The sequence below is a fragment of the Athene noctua genome, chromosome 5 (genome assembly GCF_965140245.1).
Source record: "Athene noctua chromosome 5, bAthNoc1.hap1.1, whole genome shotgun sequence".
NCBI lineage: Eukaryota > Metazoa > Chordata > Aves > Strigiformes > Strigidae > Athene > Athene noctua.
Genome location: NC_134041.1, coordinates 19,475,821 through 19,496,918, shown reverse-complemented (window position 1 = coordinate 19,496,918; position 21,098 = coordinate 19,475,821). Strand labels below are relative to the sequence as shown.

At 37.8% G+C, this 21,098-nt stretch overlaps 2 protein-coding genes across 2 annotated transcripts; both read right to left on the bottom strand.

Annotated features, from left to right (window-relative positions):
- On the bottom strand, nucleotides 1-11,970 carry DR1 (down-regulator of transcription 1). Its single transcript, XM_074906580.1, has 3 exons — nucleotides 11,329-11,970; nucleotides 6,220-6,383; nucleotides 1-2,966 (listed from the first exon to the last, which is right to left on the bottom strand). The coding sequence occupies exons 1-3, from the start codon at nucleotides 11,546-11,548 to the stop codon at nucleotides 2,820-2,822; spliced, it is 531 nt and encodes a 176-aa protein (XP_074762681.1). The 5' UTR covers nucleotides 11,549-11,970; the 3' UTR covers nucleotides 1-2,819.
- A 1,408-nt stretch (nucleotides 11,971-13,378) lies between these two features.
- LOC141960687 (retinol dehydrogenase 8-like) lies at nucleotides 13,379-21,098 on the bottom strand. The gene is made up of 6 exons (XM_074906579.1): nucleotides 20,899-21,098; nucleotides 19,614-19,775; nucleotides 18,155-18,334; nucleotides 16,976-17,069; nucleotides 15,083-15,266; nucleotides 13,379-14,206 (listed from the first exon to the last, which is right to left on the bottom strand). The coding sequence occupies exons 1-6, from the start codon at nucleotides 20,993-20,995 to the stop codon at nucleotides 13,973-13,975; spliced, it is 951 nt and encodes a 316-aa protein (XP_074762680.1). The 5' UTR covers nucleotides 20,996-21,098; the 3' UTR covers nucleotides 13,379-13,972.

Sequence of the window (21,098 nt, the reverse complement as noted above, 5' to 3'; positions counted from 1 at the left end):
TCATGCAGACATACACTTTATTAAAGTAACACAAAAGAGATTTTGCAAGAAAGTCACTTAGTGAAAGTACTCTGAAACAGACCGTCAGAATAATTATGGAAAACCCACAGATAATCTCATCAACTCAATATTTAAGAAACAGACACATCCTTATACATGATTCTTCTGAAACAAAGTAATAATACAGTTCACTAACCAAACTTTACACTATATGTATCTGGTGTACCAAAAAAATCAGCAGTACCACAAATTCAGAAATCCCTTGTCTTCACTGAACAGCTAGCACAACAGGAAAGTAATACAAAATGTTTACGTTTGTTGAAAGATCAGTGAAGATTCTCGCCCTGCAAGTGCCAGCGTTTACTTTTCATACTTGAGGTGGAATGGCTGAATAAGTAGTCTTTAAACAAAACTATCTACATTAAATTAATTCAACAGGAGAGTAACATACATTACTTCCCCAGCCTCTACCTGTAGTCTTTCACTTTGTTAAACTGAAAGTATTTCAGTAGGTTACACCTGGTCTACAGGGGGTTTGTCCAACTTTTCAAGTTTAGAAGGTCAGGTTATAAAAATGCATATACACAAAATGCAATTCCCAAGAGGAAAGAGTGCAGGTCAAGCCCAAAAACATTGTTTGCAAGCGTTAACAACCCCAGTGAACAGCAATGCCATCCAACAGTACTCAGGTTGTAAAGACTTTGGTCACAAGAAGTGTTCAGTGGGTCAAAATAACAGCAGTTTAAGTAGTCTTAACTTTTTCCTTTATAAATGCAATGAAGAAGACAGACTACTCATTAAATATAAAAGCAATTTTATAAAAACACATCAGAATTTTATTGCTTGAAGAATACAGCATATGAAAAAGCACAAGAATGTCCAAAAGAAAGGTCACAAGGATCCAAACATATTACACCATACATACCAGATGCAGTAAAATGTTAACCTGAATTCTGCATCAGAAAAGAAAGGTGTGAAAATATACCTAATATTATTTAAAAGGAAAAGACTCATTTAAAATAGAAAGTGTGAAGGTGTTACAGTACAAATTAGAAAAGCCAACACTGCACATTAACATTGTATCACTAGACTAGATTTTCTACCTTTGGTACTTAAACCTTTACAGAAAACCACTTCCTCAGTCAAACCTTGCCTAACATATGGTATATAGTATCCATGAAAGGTTTTTCATTTTGCTTTTCTTTTTCAAACTTAAACACTCAAACAAATACTTTTCCAAGTTTTCACTGCATTAATGCATTTAAGGAAGTGTTCACATTTATTCAATACACAACGTAATGTATTTAAATTTAAATGAACAGTCACTATGTGACCAAGATCTGAATATATGCCAATTGTACCTTGTTCAGATCTTTATGCAAAAAAGGGGACAAAATTTTCCATTTGCATTCTCATGTAAACAGACTGCTGCAGCCCTCCTTAAGAATTCAAACTAGAGCAACTTGCTGAGGATATAAATTAATAAAACAATCCACGTTGTTAGAGAGCTATGGGATCATCTACAGCAGCATGCAAGTGGCTTTTCTAGTCTGCTCAGATTAGTGTACCAGAAGATATGCCAGTATTACTTCAAGTAACACGTTAAAACTCAGCAATGGACACTACTGTGCTTTATTTCAACACAAAGAACAGCTGTTCATCCATTAATCAACAGAATTTTCAAATCAACTACCAAAAGGACTACTATGTAATTTCTGTTCCATGTATTGCTGATCACTCTTGGGGAATAGTTCATCAAAAACCTGGACTTTCCTACAAACCAATTTGAACGAAGAAAATGTTATCTTTCAACAAGGTATTTTAGTAATCCAGTGGCAATCTAGTCTGGAGAATGTTAGCACTATGCTGACAACAATGACTAATCAAGGTTAAATAAATTCCCTCTTTTATGGTAAGCATGCTCTTAGCTTCAGCTTTTGCCTTCTTAGGCTTTAATACTTAATCATTCCCAGTTACGTCAGTGGAACTAAAACAATTTTGTTTCATCAAGTTCCAGCTTTATATTTCAACAATATGAAGAGATCTGGACTACGAAATACCATCAACAACAGTTAACATTAAACTGGAGTGAAATAATAGAAGAGTTAGTTCTTCAAACCAGGCAGTCTTTGAAGTGAAATATTCAGTTAAGACTGTCAAAGGATGTCATAATAAAACCATGTGTTTATTTTTTTCACCCCTATACAAAAAAGTGACTGAATTTGTACAACTCCTATTAAACATACCTTTTCCTAACTTGGTGAAAATGTATCATTTTCAAATTTTAACAAGTGTGGTATTTGAGCATATATAATATTTATTGCCATATATATCCTCATTTTAAAAAGAACTAAGAATTCAGACTCTACTATGCCGAACTCTGCTTTTTTTTCCCATTAACAGATTATGTCTACTGTACCACTCCCCCAAAAAACAATTAAAAATTCTAAGTAAGATTTTATAGTTTAGTTAAAAGGGAAGAAATGCAAATGTGGATTTAGAGCTTTTTGTATAAATCTCACTATATTTTATAAACTCGTTTATTGTAACACTGTTTATTGATCAAATAAATGACGCACTGCTATCTAAAATTTCCATATACACCATTAAAAATCCAAAGTTGATATGATACTGAACCTTAAATCTTCAAGAGTTCAAAAAAAGACAGTTTATACATGTACAGCACACAACAGCAGACACTCCTAGAATACCAATTGCCAGTCCATGATGCATACAAACTTACAGGTAAGCATTCATTTCACTGTTTTCATTGTGCAGGAAAAATATTTCTTAGTAAAGACAAACTCAGCTGGTGAATTTCAGATATCATCTTCATCATCTTCATCCTGAGAGGATCCTGCCTGATTGGATGCACTGGCTGAGGCAGCAGCAAGCTGTGCTTGTTGAGCTGCTTGTTGCATCTGTAGCCATTCCTGCTGCGCCAGTTCTGCTTGCTGTTGTCTAGCCTAAAGACATGAATTTAATTGTTAAGGCCATACAAAGCTTGTGAAGAATCTCTAGAGCACCTGCAGATTCATTTTGTATCATTTTTATTACTTGTACCTTATTTATTTGTACCAAGATGTTTAGTTGTATTTTCTCTTCCCCTGAAGAGGCCACCGTTTGGAGGATTTACAGTTACAAAAACAAGAGGCAGGAGCTAGTGTACTTAAGTTGCATTATAAGGATTGTGCTGAACCACTTACGAATGGAAAAATTAAGTGAGGCAAAGCAATGGAAATTTCAGGCTTCAATTTCAGGGGATCTTAACATTTAATCACAGTTCAGAGATGAGAACAGCCCTACTTTGTTTATAGTAAAACTTGCAATTATGAAATCATCCAATTGTACCACAAAGGCATACATTATTACAAAAACATAAAAGACAGCCATTATCTTACTTTGCTAAACAATCTTTGGAAAACAGAGACATGTAAGGTCTTCTCAAATTTGGGTATGCAGCTTGAGGATGGCTTTGCTACAGAAAGGTACATGAGAAGTACAAGATGTTCTAACAAAACATTTCAAACAGTTCAGCTGGTGACCTCAATTCTCTATCCAGGGTTTTCACGTGTTTTTTCAGCAACTACTGTTGATTTCAACAGTATACTATTCCATCATGTTAAAGTTAAAACTTCAGTTTATATTTTGAGTGAACATTAGGAAAAAGTTCTTAAAATGAAAAATTTGCAGTCTTCTTCACTCTTCTACTTTTACATCACTAAGACTGTAATGATTTCCCTTCTAATCCTATTGTGCTGAATTTTCCTTTGTTTTTCTAAAACATCAACAAATTTTTCAGTTTTGAAAACTTCAAGATGCCAAAAGATGCTGCTTTGGAAAATGACCAAAACTAGTTTATCTACTTAGCTAAGTGGAAAAAAAATGGGAGTCTTCCCTTCTTATAAGAAGTGTCACATTTCTTTAGTCTGTTCTAGCATGAAAAGAAAATACTATTACAGAAGTAGAAATCTCTTCTCAGTGGAGACTTTTCAGTATTCCAAGCTTCAAGTGGTAATGAAGTTACAAGGGTTGGAAAACAGTTTAAGACATTGTAAAGTTTTAATCAAAGGACAACAGCAGCATCTGTACACATAGGAGGGGCATAAATATTTATCACACACAAGATAACAATAGGGCTCCCTACTGACCCTGCTACAATTAAGTTTACTGTCCACTCAATGAGGTAATACACATGCATGCACCAGGAACCAGAGGCTCAGCACTTCACCCTGGATGGATCATTTTGTCAGCACCTACTCTTGCTGCTGTATTTCTAATGACATCCATTTCAAAAAAGGAAAAAAAAAACCAGAAAAATTCCACTGAGCTGTATTGACTAAGAAGCTTTATAAGCATCTGGTAAACTTAACTCATTTATTGCACAGATGACCTTCACTGAAGAAGCCTCAAAAAAACCACAAATCTGTTAAGGCACTCACCTTGCACAGAAACTTACAGACATGCATGAACATCAGGATAAGCCTTTCCCCTGACTTTAAATATTTACAATCATCCAAGCTATAGGCATCCAACATGCCTAACATTAAGCCAAGTATTTTAAAACTAAAGCAAGAAGTCAGCATTAGTGTCATGCTCTAGAATATTAACAAGATTACCACAAATAAACAAACATGCATTTGTGCAACTATTTTTAAGAATAATTACAGTACCTCCAACGGCATATCACAACTAGTGTTTCTGAAAAAGGAGACTGCCATCTTTGATTCTAAGCAAAGATTTTTCATATTACCAGGGACTATTTAAAAAAAAGTATTCATACAATCTTGTTAAACCTGCATGCATTGCCTTAATTTAGACATTAAGGCACAGTATTATAGAATTTGAGAAGAACATACCTCACAGGGTCATTCCTTAGCCAAAGTGTGGCTTACAAAGTAACTGTGGTTTCAGCATTATTTTTTTTTTAAAATGCTATTCAGGAGCTAGTACTCCCTTAACACCTTATTTTTACTGCGTTTTTGTTTTGTATACCGTGCTAAGTTTTCTGAACAAAACAGTAGGTAAAAACCAGGTATTAAACTGGCTATTATTTGTAAATCTTAGCCTTAATCCAGAAGCAGCCATATTGGTCTTTCTAATGTTTGTACAGTCAAACAAAAGTTAGGCACACACGAATTTACGGTAACTAGTTCACTGCTTGCTGACAACAGCTACATGGTATGCTGAAATTTTAAATGCCTTAAAACTCATCATGCAATTAAGATTAAAATAGTTGTCATGTTGTAATATGCAAAATAACAGTTCTTAATTCTTTTGGCAAGAACCAAATATAGCAAAGGGGAGAGAAGGTCGCAGTAATCTGACATGGTAACACATAACTGAATAGGCATTTTCACCAATGGAAATTTAAGTAAGCAAATAGAGAAAATAAGACTCATGCCTTGGGTAAGAGAAAAGAGAAATCCAAGATAATTTTCACATCACTTAGTTTGTGAACATTTCCAAGTTTAAATGACTAAAAGCCAATTTTATTTCTTTTTCTACAGCATATTTCTCTCTACTATTCTCTTAGCTAGATAAGACAACCATATTTAAAACTATCTGGGAAAGCTGGGAGGACACAAGGCTGGGATGAAGGAGAATGGGTGTGTTTGCATGCCTGCACACTGTATTTGCAGGCAAATGCTCTTCCTATGCCTGAATTGCCTCTTTAAAAATTTATGCATGAATTCACTCAATTAGAGGCTTGCCAAGAGTGAAGGAAGATGAGAAAGGACAAATTAGAAATTTTGAACGATTAAATGTTCCTTTCAAAGCATAAGAAATAACATTTGTGCACTGATGGCCAGAAACAGAAAAGGTATTTTCACTTTTTAATGCATCAAAACTGGTAAATTCCTAGAACACCAGCTGTCGTTCTTTTATTTCCTCAGCCAAGTAATTCTTAATGTATTTTCTACAGTAGAATGGAAATACCTAAGTAGCAGTAAAAAACCCATGCTTTTTAAACCTAGAGTATAAGATTTGTTTGTATATGAAGTCCTATCTGCCAAGTCACAGAAGTAACAAGTAGCAGCACCTTATTTGTTGACTACACTCTCCCCAATTCAAACAGGCCAAGGTCAAGAGCATCTTAGATGCTACAGCGATTCACAAGGAAGGGGATACTTCCTGAGGTGTGCACATGCTTTTGTGGCACTAGATCTGCAGGATTAATTATTCTAACCTCATCAGTACAAGTACTGCTGTACTTACTTTAGCAAATAATTCCTGTTGCTGCCTTAGAAGTTCTTCTTCCGGAATGCCGAGGTTCTCCAAGCGTGAACTGGCCTTTCTTCTCTTTAGTGCTACTGTTTTGCATTCTTGTAAGACTTCTTTCACTTCACTGATATAGGAGCCAAACCCCAAACTTTCTAGTGCTAGAGAGAAAGAAAAAAACATTGTTTATTATTCTGATAATAGATACCAATTTATTTAAAAGATTTTTTTTTTAAAGTGAAAAGTTTGATCACTTTTTTATTATCTGGTGATGAAAACCTGTGTTCATAAGATGATCTGAGAGCTATTTCCCCTGTCTCTTCTCCTACGCCATTTAAGAGTGCATGCTTTCAGGCTAGAAAAATTAAGTTTGTCAGGTAGAACCAAAGGAGTCTGCACTTGAAGAGGATTCAGGGCTTTCAGATATATTTTGCTAGAGGTAGTAATTATTCTTCAAAAGACATCTTTCTCCCATCTTCTACATAACAGAATCAAGCAGAATTTATAAAACTAAGAAGTCCTTCCTATGTGAATTGTTAACCTTTAATCTCTCAGGCATTCTATCTTTAGAGTTTTATTGCAAGTCTTCAGTAGAAGGTAAATTAGCAACCTATGACAGCAAAAGCAGTGCAAACAAAATGATCACAGATCATTAATTATTTCTGCTTTACACCTATGAATTTTAGATTTTGTCTTTTAATATCTAAATTCATATTTCAAGTGCCAAGAAGTTAAAAATGCATAGTCCACATATAAACAATTATATAAAATTATGTATGAGCTCTTAATTGTATTATGTCTCAACAGGAAACTCTTTTATTTATCTGAAGCAATCTGAAATGCAGCTATATCCTGCAACAACAGCTTTTTAAAGAATGCAAAAGTAACAGGAAGGATTATAAAAACCCAGGTAGAACATGTGACAAAAGGCACATTCTGTTCCTGATTCACCATTTACTATCTATCACATTGCCTCCACATATACATACACCCCAAAGTGAAGCCTATTAATGCTAGAAATATTACATTAATGCCAATTATACTAGAAACAAGTCAATTTTAATAAAACACTTGGTTAATTTCCAGTATTTAGAGAAATCAGAGTTTTATTTATGGAGTGATAGTTGTTTTAACCTTTATCTTACTTTATTTCAACCTTATGTCACAAGTTATTCCAGAAACAGCACCAAAATAAACTGCACAACAGCAATCAACAACTTGTTATAGACAAGCTCTCAGTTACACTAAACTCTGGCTATATTCTAACACTAAACTCGGGCTATATTCTAACACTAATTTTGTAAGCAACATTTTCCTACCCATAATTACAGCACCATGCCATTGTATCATACACCTAAACAATAACCCAAAGCTATTCTCTAAGTATTTGGCTTGCAACCTGTACTAAAGGAGACAGGGTTGGCAATCTGTTGCATCCGAATATGAGCAACTGCCCAACCTGAAGTCAACAGCAAGAAGTTTTTACAAAAATTTTAAATGGCCCTTAAAAGAACAATAAATTAATGGAAAAAACTTACAATTATGTATTGAATATAGCACACACACACAAAAAAAAAAACCAAACAAACAAAAGAAAAAGTGATATAACCAAGACAAGATTTGTACAATTGTTCAACATAATAAAGCTATGAAGAACCATATACGCACCATAGGTCTATTGCATCAGAATCATGCTAGCTGTGAAACAACTTTAAAAATTTCCTATCTTCTTGAAATACATCAAGGTTTTACAACACACATGCATGGAAGAAATATAAATCCCTTTATACCAGCATGGCGTTAAAATGTGAGACAAGTGATTACTACTTTAGCAGAGCTACTGTTCCACAAAAACAGTCTTTCTATTTCTTCAGTCCGAAATTTACACATTCACCCAGACTGCTGAAAATTCGGTTATCTTACTGAGGTTGGAATGATCACACCAAATTTAAACTGAATCCCAAAACACAGTTTGGTTGGGTTTTTGTGGTGTGGGGGGTTTTTTGGGGGGTGGAACTTGTCATATTTACAAACACCAAATCACATTTATCATTTCCTCTCACTCTTAAGAACTCCATGAAGGTGAAGCTCTCCAATTAATCAGTTAAGCAGTATTAGCTCCACATTTGTTTTTATATAATCAGGTCATTCATATCTGGGATTTTTACCTTGTTATGCTCCTTTCAAAGAAAAATAACTTCCAAAATAAAATCCAAAAACATCAAGAGTTGTTTTTTATACATTACATGTTAACATAAACAGTGTCAGTATCCTAACAGCCTAAAAGAAACCACAGGATTTGCCATCAATCCACAGCCTACCTTACTGCACAGCAGCTCTATGTAGACCAAATAATCAAATTCATAAAAATGGGGATTTAACATCTCACCATTTTCAAAATTCAATGGAAGTTTAATTTCTCATTAAAAGCCTGCCTTGTCACAACTCACATAACTATCAAATGAGCCTATTTTCTGTTCCAGGATGGAAGGATATTCATTTGCTTATTAGAGTCTCAGACTCACAGCTGGGTTCCTGATGGTGGGATTCAACAATAAACGTGGAGACTATCTCCACTTAGGACTATTACATAGCCTTGATGCCTTTGGGTACTCTCCAGGGAAGCCGTTTTATCGATAGTACCGAGTGCTTGGCATAATCTGAGTGCATCTACCAAATCAGATCCCTCACGGGATGCAAGAAGGCTCTGCTTTCCTTCCCCTAAGCTGCTGACAGCACTGTACCAGCCAAGTGTTTGTGCTACCACACAGTGACACACACCAGGGACTTCACATATCTGAAGCATAACCCAGTGGCAGGGGTAGAGAGTTCTAGCTCCGCACGTGGCCACACAATCATTTTAACAGTGCAAAGGAAGGGGTGCCTTAAGCACCACTGCTGCCAAACACCTACGTACAGTGATGACACACAGTTTCACATTACCTCTAATACAGTCCAATGGCAGGGTGTCACCAACTGCAGGGCGTCTCTTCCCCCTTCCTCTTTCCCAGTGAAATACCCTTTCTGCTCCTTGCTTCCTAGTAACTTCTTGTTTACAGGAACAGTCTGATCAGCAAATATACCTGACAGAAAACTCTACTCCCCTCTAGATTCTCAAAAAGCCACAGGGTCAGTTGTACCAGCAATTGTTAGGTCCAGCTCTAGGGAGGATACAAAACGATTCCTCTTGGCAGCACCCTGTGTTTAGACTGGATCACATTTGATGCAATGGCCATTAGCCTCATTTTGCATCTAAATGAACTGGTTTAAGCATTCAAAAGGAACAAGGTTATCTGGATGACCACAACAAACATATTTCAATTATTTGTTAGCTTCGTTGTCATGGAGCTACATTAAGACAGTCAAAATAGCAAGTACCTAGAATGTATGAAGATGGATGAAAATGCTGAAATACTATGCCTATATACACCAAAATTAGCGACATAAACCCTTGTATCTCACAGAAGCATCATCTGCCATCTGACCAGCATCTGGAAGAATAGCACATATACCTCCCCCTAAAGAAAAAAACAGTGGAAAAATCCACAAACAACTTCTTCCACCTTCAGAGCATCATAAAAAATAGATATATCTCTAAAGTTTTCCTTAAAATATTTGGCCAGAAAGTACAGATCTGTTTGGAAAATACATTTTCCTAACATTAAAATCTAGTAATATAAAAACATAGAACCCATCGAAATACTTGGTTTGAGACCACCTGATGATGATACACACACACGTTTTAGCTTCAATTTGTTTTCAAAAAAAAAAAACAAAACAGACTAACCCTCGGGCAGCAATTGGTAAATTCTTTTCTAAGGACCACCGATACCAGGTCACAAGTATTTTCACACATTAATTCTTCATTGTCCTCAGCCTTAAAGATCATGTCTATTCTTATGTTAAGGACTGAGCTCAAATGTTTTGGTGGTCACTTGAACAAACTATCAAGAAGCATCATACCCAAAGTATGCCTCCACATGCAAGCACAAGTTTCATTCTTTACATCCTGAGCTTATGATAGAGTTGCTTTAATAACCTTCCAGGTTTACACGTATTTTATTGAATATTAAAGCTCATACAGGCTACATATTTTCTTTTGCTGTTCATAACCTAGTCAAATACGTAAGCACTAAATTGATATAATCCCAAGGAATCAGATTTTTTTTAATTTCAAACAAAGAATCATTTCCAAAACCCACGGGTTTTTATTTAACTTGATACCGTCACAGTCCTGAAAACAGCTCTACTACAAATGTTACTGTTAATATCTCTACCAGGCAGCAGAGTACAGTACACTTTCACGAATGCTGATACAAATTTGTTTGTGTCAGACACTGGTATCAACAACCTTTGCTTTAGCAGAAAAATGAATGATTCCTGACAAAAGATGCCTGTTGCAGACTTAAGGATGATACAAGAAAACTCACTGTTTGTGGTAGAAGTTAAAGAAAAGCAAACGAGACGCTGAGAGAGAACCTTCCCTTTTATTCAAGCAAGAGGAAGGGGAAGTCAATAGCAGAAAAAGATGCAAGGGCACAGGTCACGTTTAAATGCCTTCTAAAACAGACACAAATACTTCGTGTTAAACAATTACACTCCAAAGACAGCCCTAGAGAAACATTTTACTCTCTACAGGATCCATATAGGACGACTCTGGATTAAAGCCCACACAATCATACATCTTCTGCCAGTCTCCAATTAAAAAGACATTCAATAAATTCGGGATCTTAAAACATGCCGTAAAAGAAATCTTCATAACCATTTGAAAAAGACGACCTCGTTTCACAGGTGTACAACGACGATGAATGGATATGGTGACTTCACTTGAAAGCATCCCAGACTCTCTGAACCACAAAATGAGAGCTGGTCCTGAGCACACTCAACAGTCGCTCTAAGCACACAAAGACAACCTTCCATTGCAATGCGACTGACAAGCCAGACAGCACACACTTCTCCTCCTGACCCTTAAAAGACCCCTGCCTTTTGTCTTCTATAAAGCTACAAGAAATCACACAGGAGAAAGTCGCAACGGGACAGGAGCGGCTCAAAGCCTGCGTGACCCGTGGCGTACCGGGCAGAAGCATACCGCCTCCGGAAGCTTACCTTGTATGACATGCTCCGGGGAGATGGTTTTCTTCTCCGATTTGTTGCAGATCTCGTTGGCCTCGGAGGAGATGAGGTGGATGAATTCAGTGCAGCAGTTCACCACCAGCTCCCGGGCATCATTTGCCACGCGGACGTTAGGGAGCGTTTCTTTAATCATCTTGTTGATGGCAGCCCTGGGGATGGTGAGGTCGTCGTCGTTGCCCGACGACGAGGCCATCCTGGCTGCCGCTCGCTCCCCGAGAGGCGCTCGGCTCCCGCGCTCACGGGCTCCCCCTCAGCTCCCGCGCGGGGCTCCAGCGCGCGGGGAGCCGGCGAGGGGCGGGCGGTGCCGCGGGAGGCGACTCTGCGGAGGGGCGGCGCCGCCGCCGGACGAGCGGGCCGGGCCGGGGGCCGCTGCCGGGCCGACGGTGCGCGGGGCCGAAAAGCGCCGCTCGGGCTCAGGGCTCCCTCGGCCGCGGCGCCTGCCACTGCCGCCTCCGCCACATCCTTCGGGCGCCGGCGCCGCCGCCTTATCAACAGCCTGAAGGAAGGCGAGACGCCAAACTGCTCCCGCGCGGCGCGGCACGGCGCCCTCCTCCCCCGGCGGCGGCGTCCGGCCCGACGGTGAGGGCGGCCGCGAGGCGGAAACGGTCTGACTACGGGCTCGACCTGCGAGGGACGCCGCTTCCGCCGGAAGCCGGAACACGCTTCCGCCGCCTGGCCCCGCCCGCCCGGAAGCGCTGGTGGCGCGCGGCCCGTGAGGCGGTGCCACGTGCGGGCGGCGGCGGCGAGGGACCCGCCGCCCTCCCGCCGCCCGGGTGCGGCCTTGCGCGGGCGCCTCGGCCTGGCTGGGCCCGACGGCGCCTTCGAGAGCTGCGCTCTGGCCCCGCCCGCCCCGCCTCTCGGGTTCTGTAGTCGCGGGGGATTTCACGCCCTCGGCAAGCGCCTTCCCGAAGCAGGGCAAGCGGCTGGCGCTCAGCTCTTCATTCGCGATTTGTCCACATTATGCTGGATTTACTCGGGATCCGTCTGTAAAGCTGCATTTTCCAATCTTCATCCACTCCATAAACAGTAGCACAGGGATTGTATGAAATAAAATTAATAATTTGCAGAAGGGTCATTGAAACCTGTGGTCCTGGTGGTTCTTTGCTTCGGTCGGCTGCAAAGGAAAAGCAGACAGTGGAGCCGCCGAGCCCCAAGCTGGTAGCCAGAGAATCACACCTAAGCGATAGGGAGGTGCCTCAGCTGCAGCCCTTGCTGCCAGCAGGCCCTGCTCTTTGGATGGCTCTGGCCAAGCCGTAACCCTGCGCTGATCTCTAACCCTCGAGAGACAGCAAGGGAGTATCTCTGGCTGCACCTAGGAGTGCAGAGGGGTGAGTGGCCATGCTTCCTCCAGCCCCAGCAGCACTCTACTGTTGTTTAATTCCTGCCTTCCGTTTGCAGCCTGGCCGCTATTCCCACCTCTGCCTCATCCACACACTGGTGGTGGGGTGCAGGCACCACCCGGGGATCTTGAAGGAGGTGTGAGTTACAAGTGGAACAGAGATGAGGCTTCCAGCTGTGTGCAGGGGCTGCTGCGGACGCTGTCCTACACACTCTCCTGCCTGCAGGCCTAGGGAGGTCCCTGCACACCCCCACACTGGGGGCCCTTCTAAAAGGGTCACGACTGCAAAGCAAACCAAGTGTTACCTGAAGTGTTTGTATCTGCAGGAGCTGCCTACGCAGGGACTGCTGCTTGGCTCCTCTGAGCTAGCCTTGGGGGAGACGCAGGGCTGGGCCAGGCCCTTGCAAGTCCCTGCACGAAGTCAGGGTACGAAGTACTAAGGGAAAGAGAAAACCAGGCCCTGTATCCCCAGCAAGCTCCCACCAGGCTCTCGAGTGAAACCAGGACTGCTGCTGGAACGTGCTGAGAAACTGCAGCATGGAGACCCGAGGGGCACCGGGCCTTTGCCTCAGGCTGGGTCAGCACCAAGGCACAGCCCATGGACAGCAGACATTTAATGGATAATGTTTTGTTAATTTTACAAAAAATAGCACCAAGACAGTAAGAAGATACTTTACTTTGAGATGCTTTTAAAAAAAGGTTTATTGTCCACTATGTGTAATATGCCAGTAACCATTGCATATAAAGGAACCATTCAGAATATTATTTATAATTCTCATATATATGTTATATTCTAGTTGTGACATTTTAAAATTGATGAGACTTTCTCTTATGTTACTAGTAGAGACTTGATTTCTGAAAATAAGAATGTTGTTGTGATTGAGGGATTACTAGAGAAATTCTAATAAGAGAAAAAAATTATTAGGAATCTAAATAATTTACATATAGCACACATCTCTGTATATATTATATTCTAGTAAGTGAAGGGGATCAGGTTAATATAAAATATGCAAGTATCAGTGTTCATGTTCCCTTGAAAACAGACCTCTATAAAAAGCTAAAAACACTAAACAGAATAAATCCATAGTTAGAGGATTTTAGTTTCAAGGTTTTGTGAACTGTAAAGTTCAAGATAAACATGTTGAGCTGAATATCTTAGCTAAGCTCAAATAAACATCTTAAATCCCTTTTCAGAACTACAGAGCAAAGGCATTCAGATAACAACATACTGCATTATCAGTAGCTACAAGTAGTAATTCCAATCTACACTATATAATCTTATTGTGAGGGTTTTCCCAGGTCAAAGCTCCTTCTACTTCTCCACCTCAGCAATTTGATAAAGTTAAGACTTGCACTGAAAATTTTGTCATGATGAAAAACCATTTTGTAGAATATATCAATGGGTAGATCTCCATTTGGATCTGCATATTTCAGAGTTGTCATCGGCGTATACAAGGTGTTGGTCTGATGGCGAAAAGGGGGATTTTCTGAAAGAATTACCTTTACTGTATGCTGTCAAGAATGAGAAATAGGATTGTTATTATTTTGGTAAAGGTTCTTTAAAGTAAAAACAGACGTTGTGTATTAAGCAGAGGAAAAGTGTAAGAATAAAGTGCTAGAATTATGTTAAACCCTGTATGTAGTTTTATTAAAATTTAATTAGAAATTTTTCTTAAAATATTTTTACGGCCATAAGAAGTACTTAGTCCTGGTTTTGTTTATCTTTACCACAGTAATAGCACCTTACACCTAAGTATCCTGAGTAGTCCTCCAAAATTATGCCTATATGCCCACAATAGGTAGATCCTTTCTCCTTCAGTTCACCGGGAAAGGATTGGAACAGTGCTCTTTGCAGCAAGATGTGGGAACCTTCAGTTGACACTGAAACTATTCCTTAGCAGCAAGCATGTGAAATCACTGTCCCCTTCCACAGCTTGCCTAAACTTGTCTTCCTGCAGGAATCCTCAAGCACCAGAAACGACATCAATATATCTTCTACTGTGCCTTGGTGATCTGGGGTAGCTGAGTGAACTTCACATTAGTGGAGAGATTACTAGTGAGATGGAGAGGAGAGCGGCTTTAACCAAAGGTGGGAACCCTGTGCAGAATGTCCAGACTTCACCACATGATGCATAAATACATCTAATTCTTCAGTGGTATTTATGTTAAAATTATCTTCAATACTTCAAAATGAACATTCTTTTAATATTCTAAAGGATTTTGTTTAAAACTGTCAAGATTCTCCTGAGCTTTTAAAAAAAATTTTAAATTGTGTAAACTACATTTAATTAAATCAAATGCTTCTACCAAAAATCAATCAGTGCATTTATCAATTACAAAGAAAAAAAAAAAGAGAAATATTTTTTAAAAGAGTTGTTGATGAGTTACCTCTGCAACATCTTCAGCACTTTGTCCCAGGCTCTGGAAAATTTGTTTGTAATTTTTAAGGTAAATATTAGTAAACATCTCAGCTGTTTCTTTATCTGCAGCTGAAAGATCCATTTTCATTCCGTCTTCAAACACTTTTTTTTCAAACTCTGTAATCACTGGGCCTGGTTCAATCAAACTTAACCTGTTCAAAAAGCAAAGGTAATCTGGTTATTGACTATCTCTATTGACTCTGTGGGAAATACACCTCTCCATCCTTCTCAAAAAAGAATCTTCAAGAGTTGCGCTGTAAGTACATGTTAGCAAGCAATATTAAATGGTACATTCTGTAAAGGCAATCCGTGCCACTTCACTCCTTTCATGCTCCTACCCATCCACATGTAGTAGTAGAAATCTGCGTAGCTTAGATTTCAGGGAAGTACTGTAACTTAATTCATGGCAGAAGTGAATGCCATTACCTGCTGTCTCACAGCTATGGAATCTAAGGATGATTTATCCACAAGAACTTATCAAATATTAAGAAAAATAATTAAAATATGATAACAAAATTAATTACTTTTGGGATAAAATCCTACAGAGATTTCTTTGTTATAGCTTTCCTTTGATAATACTAGAAGCAGCTGACAGAGATAGGGCAATTATTCAAACATGGATTTTCTTTGTGAAGCTGTCAGTATTGCCTAATTCAAAATCTCTCCACATTATAATAATAAAATACAGTATGGAGAATTTTGCTGTGGGTGGACAGATTCGACTGCTGCCAAATATGGAAGATGTTATTTTATTCGGTAGCATATTATAGCAAATCACTGAAATACAGTTACTGGTCAGTTCTGTGCTGGTTCTTTCCTCAGGCAGTAATTGCTCCCAGCCACTATTTATCAAAACATTTTCGGGAATAGGACCTCTTCCTAGACTTGAGTTCTTATCAGGGTCGTCTTTAGAACTAAATGAAGCTATTGACCTTGACAGCAGAATTCCAGCTGCTGCTGGAATTAAAGCCTTTTTTCTAGCGTCACTCTTCATACTGGACCTTGAACTTTTCCCATTCTACTTTTTTTAACCTCCTTTTTGCTGCATCTTATACTCTTGAAATCTTACAAGTTCTGGTATATCCTGTGTACTATTACAATATATTTATTTTAAATTCCTCCAAACTTTTCCAAGCAATATGCAAAAAATCAGTTTGGATGCCGCTTTGTCTCTGAAAACACATGACAATACCTGTCTCTTCTCCCATAGCACAAGGGCTAACTAAGGGCTCACTGCACAGATGCAGTGGGTATTTAACAGTTGTTAGACTTCACACAAAGAATCGTAGCAGAATTACATGAATGTGAATATACATGTGACAAATCAAACCCCAAAGTCCCACAGCCAATGAACAGGACCATTCTCTTAAATACTGTCTAAAACGTTAAGAAATAGTACACCACATAGTTCTCACTTTCCTCCTACCTCCTGTTATTATAGGAATCTTGCCCTGTGTTCCATTCTGATAGATTCTCATTTGCTTGCTCTTTATGATGAGCCCTTGAACTTTATCTCTGAATGCCCCAAGAAGTTTGTTATCCTTTCTAAAGGAAACAATTACAGGTTAATATTATCATTTTATTCCTATGATATTGTATGAAAGAATCTATTTTTCAGAAGTGTTACATAAACTGTATTTTATCCAAAGCTAAATAGTCTTCAACTGTTCAAAAGAACATACTTATTTTAGCATGTAGTGTGAAGAATGTGGACATTTCTATGCCTTTTGTGATCTATGATTACCATGGGTTCCTCAACCTGTTTCTCCTAGATAGCAGCAAGCTTTAAAAATTTGTTGCTAGCTCTGGATATATTTAAAACTATCTAAAATACAATTTACATCAGTGGATCAATACTTACTGCAGTTTGAACTTCAGTGCTTGTATAGCTAAACTTTCACAGAATCCTTCCACAGCAAACTTAGATGCAGCATAAACATCATTAAATAAGATACCTGATGGTACAAACAAAACATCCTGAGAATGTGATTGTTTTCAACATATTAATACCTTAGTTTTAAAAACTCTTGTATTCTCCCAAAATGTCTAGTGTCTTGCTGGGAAAACATTAGAAAAATGTGTATACTGAATCTAAATACTGATTTCTTGCTTATGTTCTCAAAACTGCTCATTATAGGAAAGAATGCTTGACTAATGCTTTTCCTCTTCCTAGCTGATGCTGTGATTTCTTTGGATGATATTAAATATTTTGTAATCTAAGATATGAAAGTGTCTGCACATACAATACCATCTGCATTATTTATCGGCAAGACTTTATTAGGCTATAGAAGAACACAGAATCTAAGTGCCATGCAGGAGATAAAATTATACAAGAGATCCAGCTTGCATCCGAGTGATTTAGAAAAAGCCCTATATCAATCCATTTAGGTGGATGGTAAGTATTGTATTAAACGATAACAATTCCTGCAGTTCGAATTAGGACCCTTGTTCACCAGAATAATCCAGGTAAGATCAATGCCACTGTTGTCATAACTGAAACAAATACAGGTAGACCAGATGGAACACAAAAGCAGGAACATCATTATCTATTGCTAAAATTTGGTACTGTGGAGTTTTATGAGAGGAGAAACTTTACAAAAAGGTGGTACAATAGTCTAGGACATGATTGGATTTTATTCCATCATTATTGTGCAGAGTATAATAAGCATGTTTGCCTGTCCCCATAATCTTTTCTAATGCTAAGCCCCATTTTCCAGATAATAAAAATATTTTATTTTAAAAAAACAATAAAAATAGTTAAAACCCTAAAAAAAAAAAAAATCACTTTGCAGGTTTTGTTGTTAAAATGTCTTGAGAGTAGCTGGTAGTAACTACCTAGATGCATAAAACCCACCAGGTCTAAGTGCTGTGCTTTTTATAGTTGGAACATCAGCATTACAAAGCACAAGCACAATAGTTAGATAATGCTAGCTCCTACTTTTTTTCCACCCAGATAAAAAGAGATAAGCTTTAGATTTTGAATACTGAACTCTTAGTTCAAAAAAAAAAAAAAACAACAAAAACCACAAAACAACTTTGCCTTGTATTCCCATAACACTGCTTATAATAACTATGTGCCCGCTCTTTCTCCTCTTCATGTCAGGCAAAATCTCCTTCAGGAGTCGAACCAGTCCAAAGAAGTTGGTATCCATCACAGTTTTCATTTCATCTATGGTTTGACATTCAATAGGTCCAATGAGTCCCATTCCAGCATTGCTAACTGCACAAAACAGAAAAAAGAGTGAGCAATAACCTCTACAAACTAACTTGTAATCTTTACTGGAAAGCACTTGAAAGTAAAATGAGGATTAAGGATTAAATGATCTTTAAATAATCCTTAAAGGAAGGATTAAAAGACATGACTCCATCACTAAAGCTTTGCAAATACACTTTACGTTTCCATATTTTTATTTTTAATTATGCTTTTAATCCAGTTAAAATTATCTGATATTTTGCATTTTAAATCAATTTATTTCCAATTAGTTATTTTTCTTTGAATTATAAAAGGAGTACAGGAAAATGAGCCAAGAATTATCTATATTTGCTTATAATTCAGTACTAAGAATTAGAAGCTACAGTCAATACCTACAGGAATGAACAGAAGTTTTAAATTTATTCTAAAAAGTGACAGATCAGACCATACTTTGGTCTGCTTTTTGTTTTGTTAACATTCAAATCTTCAAGGAAAAAAAAAAAAAAAAAAAAAAAACCCACAAAACAAAGACCAAGCCCACACACTTCCACTGATTTTTATTTGCCTACTGGATATTTATAAGCAGGGAATGACTGATACAACTGGCATTCTACATTACAACTAGTATGTCCGGAGTATTATAGTTTGCAGAAGCACCTTGTTAAGCAGTGCTTTAATAATTAATCGAAGTAAAGGCAGATCCATAATTTTCTATTAGAGAAGATTTACTAGTTGATGGTATAAGCAATTTCCATCTTACCAAGATTAGTATTTATTTTTAGCAAAACAGTATGAAAACAGTTCTTGTTGAATGATCTGTAAAGTACAATTATCAATACAAAATGAAAGTATCCTTACTTTCTTTGCATTTGTTCTTTTACTTGCTAATTCCCAAATGCTGTTGCTTTCTTAGTACAGAGAGCTGTTGCCTTCATTGTAAACACGGCTATGTTCCGTCAATAGAGCAGAAAGTCTTGTATGTGAAAATGCCGGTTTAAGCAAAAGTTCTCTTCTCACATTTACTAAAAATGGTACCATCTTATCCAAAACACTTCTCTGTGATCAAGTTTCGCCTTTGTAAATAGGGAAAACAAGCCTCCCTATTTTATAGAAGCACAGTGAGATCTAATCCATCTAATCCACTCATGTCTGCATGAAGCCTTAAGAATCTTGAACAGAAGATAGTATATAATTATTATTACTTTGATCATTTAAAAAAAGACGCTAATGAAACTTCTCCAGGGTATCTGAGATTATGTTAAATAGAAAACCAGTATCTGTTCATAGCATAGACATCTGTACTTGCCTAGTACATCAATCCTTCTGTCAGGGATACTATTCACACAAGTTTTAATAGACTGTTCATCACAGACATCCAGTTGTTTAATTTCGAGGGTTTTGCCCAGCCTGCGACCTACAGCCTCCTCGAGCGGCTCTTTCTTGGCCAGATTCCGCATTGTGGCATACACTGCAACACACCAGAAGCAACAGTTATCAGAAATAATACTTATTCTGTGGCAGTCTTATTGAAAAGTATTAAAGAACATTGCTTTTACATCCATATCTTAAATACCAGTGACAGAACCCAGATAAAAACTTGAAGTAGAAGGAATCTATTTTCAATACATATTGTCATTGGTTTCCCAGAGTCTGGTTCTGAAATCTTCAAGATACGGAAAAAGATAATTAAACTGCTATGCACAATGAAGAACATGCAGTGTATGAAGATAAAATTATCACCAAAACTTTAATTTTTATGTACCTAAAACCTAATTTTGAATTCCAGATGTCCCTTTTTATTAAAAAAAAAAAAAAAAAAAAATCACTGTCAATATGTTTAGCGGAACAACCACACTTTTATTTAAAAATAGAAGACAGATGCTTCCTTAGGTTGCAAAAATACCTATTTTTACAAGCTACTTCTCAAATAAGAAATTAGTTTTATCATTATTATGGCCTGATTACCCAGAAAACTATGATTCTGCATCCAGTCAGTTAGCAATAAAATACTGTGAGAGTACATGTGAGAAACTGAATTACCACAGATTGTTGTATTCACCTTGTCATCCATTTTCAATCATAGCAAATATCCTATTTTGCAGCAGAAAGACAAATCCCAGTCCCTTTGTTAACCCTCTTATGCCTGCACTGGGTTGGAATAATGAAACATGCTTTAAAGAAAAAATTGCAAATTTAAAAACTGTTTTCCTAAATTATTTTCCTTGGTTCTCAAATGGGCATGTACATCTCATTCAACAAAGATTTCAGTAGCCAGAAGCAAAGCTAACTACAACTGTGAATGTATATCCAAGGTAGCATCCTACAGACATTTTCACATATTTGTTTTTATACAAATGTCTTTTTTTTAAAAACCTATTCAGTTCAAATAGCTGTTCAGCTTCAATACAGGTACAGAAGTCACCTTACAGAAAGCAGTATATTTTCACTGTATTGTATTTTTGTGACAGTAGGAAGGGAGAAACTAACAAAAAACAAGTCACCAAACTGAATGCCTGTTAAAGCACAGAGAAAAAAAATAGTAATGACTTCAAGAATATCTTTTTATGGAAATAAATAAGAGACACTGTTACCTTTAAATCTTCTCTCTTCATCCTTTGCCATTTTCACAGCTAATGCCAATCCAATTCCTGAGGAGCAACCTGTAATGAGGACATTTCTTCTTGACATTCTTTTCACCGGGTGGTTCAAGCAAAAGCTCTTGTTCAGAGAAGCAACAACCTAACTGTAGCTATAGTATAATGTCACTGGCCTTTAATGCTATCTCCAGCTT